Source organism: Myotis lucifugus, unplaced genomic scaffold, assembly GCF_000147115.1.
Source record: "Myotis lucifugus unplaced genomic scaffold, Myoluc2.0 scaffold_143, whole genome shotgun sequence".
NCBI classification, from domain to species: Eukaryota; Metazoa; Chordata; class Mammalia; order Chiroptera; family Vespertilionidae; genus Myotis; species Myotis lucifugus.
The window spans coordinates 1,822,193-1,829,002 of NW_005871191.1; the positions used below are offsets into that span (position 1 = coordinate 1,822,193).

The 6,810-nt window shown below is 42.1% G+C and overlaps 1 protein-coding gene across 1 annotated transcript in view; it reads right to left on the reverse strand.

Moving 5' to 3' along the window:
• The window catches only part of ANO5 (anoctamin 5), a 68,653-nt gene that overhangs the window by 16,519 nt on the left and 45,324 nt on the right, over positions 1–6,810 (reverse strand). Inside the window, 3 exon segments of the mRNA XM_023758900.1 lie at positions 2,492–2,589; positions 3,252–3,421; positions 6,185–6,407. Of these exon segments, the coding sequence (XP_023614668.1) occupies positions 2,492–2,589; positions 3,252–3,421; positions 6,185–6,407 (491 nt within the window).

A 6,810-nucleotide genomic window follows, 5' to 3' on the forward strand; every position in this document is an offset into this window, starting at 1 on the left:
GGTGCCTAACTCCCCTATCGGCCCTACTCTGTGATTGACAGGGGGGAGCTCCTCAAACCCCTGATGGGCCCTGCTCTGTGAGTGACAGGGGGGAGCTCCTCAACCCCCTGATCGGCCCTGCTCTGTGCGTGACAGGGGGCAGTGCCCAAACCCCTGATGGGCCCTGCTCTGTGCGTGACAGGGGGCAGCGCCCCAACCCCCTGATTGGCCCTGCTCTGTGCGTGACAGGGGGTGGCGCCGCAACCTCCCCATGGACCCTGCCTTGAGTGTGACAGGGGGCGGTGCCCCAACCCCCCAATCGGCCCCACCCTGAGCGTGACTGAGGGTGGCATCGCAACCTCTCGATCCGCCCTGCTCTGTGCATGTCAGGGGGCGGCACCCCAACTCCCTAATCAGCCCTGCTCTGAGCCCGACCAGGGGCTGCACCTAGGGATTGGGCCTGCCCTCTGCCACCCGGGAGCAGGCCTAAGCCAGCAGGTCGTTATCTCCTGAGGGGTCCCAGACTGCGAGAGGGCACAGGCCAGGCTGAGGGACCCCCCCCTCCCCCCGAGTGCACAATTTTTTGTACACCAGGTCTCTAGTATATATATAAAAGGCTAATATGCTAAGTGTCCTTCCCACTGTCCAACTCGTCTCTACGATGCACACTGACCACCAGGGGGCAGACGCTCAACGCAGGAGCTGCTATGATGCACATTTGCCATTTACAGAGAAACAGCAGTGTGGACCTGGCCAACAAAACAACATTCAGCTTCCCCCAAGTGGGACACAGACCTACCTCCACCCCAGTGTGACAGCCTACCAAATCACAGCCAATGCAGCTGAGACCCCATGGACAGCCTGTAAATGGTTGCTGTAGGCACTGCATAATGACTTCACATAGCAATGCCTGGCTTCCTCTCCCTAGCAACTAGCCTCCTTGCAGTTTCTTCAGCCCACAAACACAACTTGCTTTATACCCAGGTGGAAACATTTACACTTTAACCAAATGTCTGTGAAGCGTTTTCCCGTGCCTCATCTCATTTGATCCTCACAGAAGTCCTGGAGTAGGTAGATAGGAGACTCGGCAGAACCCTATTTTCTTTTTATTAGCTGGAAAATGAAGATTTAGAAAGCTTAGAAACTTGACCCGATTGAAAAGAAGTAAGAAATAGTGAACTTTGAAAATGACTTCAGGTTTTCTCTCTGTGCAGCATATAGTCAAACACTGCTGCAGTTAAATATTTCACTTTTTGTTCTCCCTGCATGATCTACAATAATATTCTGCTTTGTGTTGATATTTACTGCTGTGTTGCTGACAATTACTTGAAAGAGAAGTAGGGTGCTTCACTGGGCTGGAAAAAGTTAAGCTAAATCAGAAAGCAGGTCTAATTAATCAAGTTTATTCTATATCTATAAAAGGCTAAGTTGACTCGCACATGCGCGATACATATAAAACTCTTGCTGGCGTCAAACACACACGTGTATTTCAATCTATCATTATCGATCATGAATTTGGTTGACACTTCTATTATAGAGAAAGGGTGAATAGCGATATTAAAATATTTCTTCTAATTAATTTCCTTTTAATATACAAGAATTTGTGCACCGGGCTCCTAGTATAATGATAATGTTGGATTACTTTAAGAAACAAGAAGATTTTTTTTTATTTTATTAATCAATCATTTATCAATCAATGTAATAAACCACACCAACAGATTTAAGAATATAAAATCATGTCACCTGCTGCAGAAAAATACATTTGATATATTTCAAGCACCTATTTATGACAAAAAGGTAGAAAAGAAGGAAATTATCTCTATCTGATCATAAGCATCTACCAACATTTTGGGCGAACATCATTCTTAATAGGGAAAAGTTAAAAACATTCCCTTTAAAACCAAGAACAAAATAAAGAGTGTGCATGATCACATAAAATAGACAAATAAATAGAGCACTTTATACTACAGGTGCTAAACAAACCTGACACTGTCATTTCCTAACTAGGAGCCTTGCAAGATTATAGGCTTATGATTCTTCCTCTTTTTATCCTTGGGAATTTTCATCTTATATTTGATATCAACTGTTATTTTGGTTTTCACTTTTTAAAAAGTATTCGTATTGCTATGCTTTTGGAATAGAAAGCAAACCTTTCATGTATCTGTATTTCATTCATGACCAATTTTTGCCTAAATGTGTCCATGAAAAATAGATACTGTTACAGAGTTCAATTTGTGACTATATAACATGCAGAATAATCTATAAAGGATATGATACATAAATCTTCCTAAAAAGGGGCATAATTATCTTTCCCTCAACTTCAACTCAAGCAACAGTGATGCATATTTAAAAGCCTTAATGCATTCGACTGTTGATTAAATGTGAAGTTTCTTTTTCATTGACTTAAACATTGCTAACAAAGGCACCACAATAATAGAAGAATTTCATCTTCTTCCAGAGGAAATCTCTCATGATTCCTTAAATCAAGCAAAAACTTCTAAGTCATACATACGGATAAACGGCTTCTTGAAGGTTTCCGAAGACCTGTTTCCCAGTCATTATAATGGTCAGCTGGGTGGTCAGTTCTATTAGACAGCCTCCAGGGTCACACTAGTTAGAAGGGAAGGGTGCAAAGAGAAGTGAATGATGAAAGACAAAACTTTTGCAGTGAAATAAATCCAGAGGATAAGAATCTGAAGATTTGGGTTGAAATGGATACTAATGGGATATAAAGTGATATTTAGCTCAATAGTCCAAGCATGATCACAGACTAGTGCTAGGATAGCTGCATTAGACTCAGCTGTGTTAACAAAACATTTGTGGATCTCAGTCTCAGAAAATTCTGCATCTTTCTGTCTGGGTTAGGGCAGAAGTTGTTATTTTTCTCCATGTGATTTGGATGCACAGCCAGATTTGTGGACCACTGATCTGACCTAGCTCACACCCATGGTGGAGTCCTCTCTGCTGTACTTGGAGAGAGTTATCATTCTTCCTTTGCAGGAAGCCTTCGGGAACATAGAACTCACTTACTCCATTTTGCAGCTCATTTTTTGATACTAACAATAAGAAAAAATAACTTCTTGCCCTAAAGGAACAGGGAGATCTATTAGATGACAGAATTCTAAAACCAATATTCTCTGCAGACAGAGTTAGTATCTTATACTTTTCTTCCAATTTGAGTAAAGTTGAGTTTGTGCTGGGCACAAAAAAAGGTATTTGGTTAACACTGAGTTATTGAAAAAACAAACCTCGCTTCTCAAGAGAGTTCTTACCTCTTCACTTCTCCACACATTAAACAAATATGTGTACTTTCCGGGATAGCCCACAAACTTCCCTTTAAAGAAAGCTAAGTAGAAGCATGATGAGTAAAAATTTACAAACTGAAACAGGAACATTTTCAATGTCAGGCTGCTTTCATACTCCTGGTAAGTTCGAGGGATTTCTGGTAAGTAAAAAACACCAATGTTTAACAGTGCACTTTCCTGTTTCTTATTAAAGTTTTTAGTCCCTGGGATAAGTGGATATCTAGTCACATTTTTCTGAGAGCCTGCTGAAATGTTTCCCACTCTGGTCATAATACACCAATACTTAGTTAATTATAGACTTGTGCTAGGCTGCCTACTAGAGACTTTGTGTTGATCTAATCACCAGAGAAGCCTAGGAAGTGGTCAGTGTTACATTTAGAGGGGTGAGATACTTGGCCTGGAGTCGCACAATCAGAATATGGAATTCCCATCCATATCAGACTGAAGAGCCTGTGCTCATCCCCACAACTATATATCCTGTAAACTTGGGAGATTTCTCTCTCTTTTTTTCTCTCTCTCCTCCTCCCTCTCTCTCTGTTTTCAATCAGGTTTAAGCAAAGTAAGCTCATACCAAGGGCAGAGGATAATTTGCAAACCAATTTGTGTTTTCATTTCATGAATTAAATTTATATATATAAAAGACTAATATGCTAAGTGTCCCTCCAGCTTCTATGATGCACACTGACAACCAGGGGGCAGATGCTCAATGCAGGAGCTGTCGAGCTGCAGTGACTTGGCAGCAGCGGTTCTCGGGTAACACACCCCGAAACCAGAGAGGAGGGAGCCCGATTCCTCACGGGGCCGAGTGATTCCACCTTCAGCCATGAGTTATGTTGTTGCTGGGGCACTGTTGGCCCCGAATCTGGTTTACTGCACACTTGCATTTGCATTCCACACCCTGTATGACAGCAACTTTGCAGAGTGCCCTCTCACACTCCAGGACTCCTTAGGGGATGTTGGAGAGCTGGTTTCAGCCCGATCCCCACAGGCCAGGCCAAGGGACCCCACCTGCCAAAGGGACCTCACTCACTCCATAGACACCTTTCAAGCCATGATGCCACCCCAGGTGTGGCCGGCCAGGGAGGGACCGCGGGAGGTTGGCTCCAAGGGTTGTCTGGCCCATCTCGCCCAGTCCTGCCCCACCGGCCACCTTCTAATTAATTTCCTTTCAATGTGCCTGAATCCATGCACTGGGTCACTAGTAGCTATATAAAATTTTAAAGCCATGTCACACAAATGGTGGCAGTAATAGCATATGTTTTCCTTCTCCTTATTACGATCTATCATTTAATGAATTCCAAAATAAGAAAATATTAGATTCTCTTCATGCCACAGTAAAGCATCACTAGGCATAAAAGAGCATGTTTTTCTGAGCTGATGATCTCCCAATTTAACCAAACCCATGACTTTTTCAGTGATGCTGAAATACACATATTATTCTAAAGACACAGATAACACCTCCATTTTAGGTGCATTCTTACAAAATCTCAAAAGTGAACACAAGTGCTTTTTCTCATAGAAGAAAGCTGCTATTTTTAAGTATTTTACTTTTGGGTGTTATCTGCTGTGATATTTTTGTTGTTGCTATCAGAAAAATACAAATATAATTGAGGGAAGAACTCCAAATTGGAGGGTCATAGTTAAAGAAAGTGGCTGCCCAGTGCTCGCTCCAGTGCTGGGTGGAAGAGGTGCTCTATTGGGTCACATTGGGCCTTTCAGTGGACGGTTTAGAGGAGGAGCTCCTGAACAAAGAGCACTCAGAGAAGAAGCTGAGGCCTTGAACTGAGTCTCTGATCTATTTCCAACTTGCTGGGGCAAGATCAGGAGCAATTATGCTCCGTGCTATTCTCCCTGGCTCAGTCTCCCACTTCACCTGTGACCACTTCACCTGTGACCACTTCACTTGAGACTCTTTCACCTGTGATGCCTTCACCTTTCCTCATGGCTTTAGGGCAGTGGTTCTCAACCTTGGCTGCACACTAGAATCACCTGGGAATCTTTTTAAAATCCTGAGTTCTGGGCCTCATCCTCCGGAAATTCTGTTTCTTTGTTATGGGGTGAGGCCACAACATTAGTAACAAAGAAACAGAATTTCCGGAGGATGAGGCCCAGAAATCAGGATTTTATAAAGATTCCCAGGTGATTCTAATGTGCAGCCAAGGTTGAGAACCACTGCTTTAGGGGGACATTCAATATCTTAAATAGAAAATAATCTAGATTCTAAGATATTGCAACTGAAAAGAGAGGCACTACATTTCAGATTTATTAAGGAGAAGCTGATTGTTCTCATGATGTTTTTAAAAACCAAATACCTTCTAAAAGTCATACACATGAAATAAAAACTCTCTTTGCCTTGAGAAAAGTGAGGATTTTACTTAGGATTCAACTAGCCCAGTGACGGCGAACCTTTTGAGCTCGGCGTGTCAGCATTTTGAAAAACCCTAACTTAACTCTGGTGCCGTGTCACATATGGAAATTTTTTGATATTTGCAACCATAGTAAAACAAAGATTTATATTTTTGATATTTATTTTATATATTTAAATGCCATTTAACAAAGAAAAATCAACCAAAAAAATGAGTTCACGTGTCACCTCTGACACGCGTGTCATAGGTTCACCATCGCTGAACTAGCCCCATGAAAGGACAATTAAGATAAGAATACGTAAAAAGATCTACAAAGTCCTAATTCTTCTTTTTAGTTCATCGTCTTGCTTCCATTATGATGGCCTGGATATAGCGGTTAGGGCATTCTGAAGTACCAGGCTATGGGTCTACCTATGGAACCAAATTGCCTTAAAATGTGCTTTTAAAAAATTAGCTCCCTGGGGGATGATCCAGAATGAATGTGTAGTGTTGCTAGTGACCCTTTTTCAGAGCCATAGTAAAGAGTCAGCTTACCCATCTTTGTAATCCAGGCAGATATCTTTTCATAAAAGAAATTCAAGATCAAGATGACAATAAAGTTTAAGCATGACCCAGAGAGTGCTGTAGCTATCTGAGGAGTGAGAAAACTTTTGACATGCTTTAAGGATGCTTCAGTTTCCATGAATCTGGAAAATGTAGCAAAGACTGACAGGCGGTACACGATCACAGCCACCAAACAGGCAACGACAAGAGACATCTGCAGAAGGGAAATAGAATTGGTCACTCTGGTCCTCGTATTATATCTGTAACATACTCTTCTCTTCATCTCATTCTGTTATGCTTAGCAGCTCTGACATGGAAAGAAAACCAAGTCTCTCTCATCACCAATGGCAGGAAATGAACACTGGTAAGATAAAAGGGTTAGAGATAAAGCATATGGTAGCAAGGTAAGTCTAAAATGGAAAAGTATTCATGGTCCATACTCTAGCAAGATATAGGAAAACTAGCCAGAAAGCCAAATTCTGCCTGTTGTCTTACCAGTTTGGCATGGCCCTCGAGTTAAGAATGTGTTTTGCCTGACTGGTGTAGCTCAGTGGTTGAGTGTAGGTCCATGAACCAGGAGGACATGGTTTGATTACCAATCAGGGCATGCCCAGGTT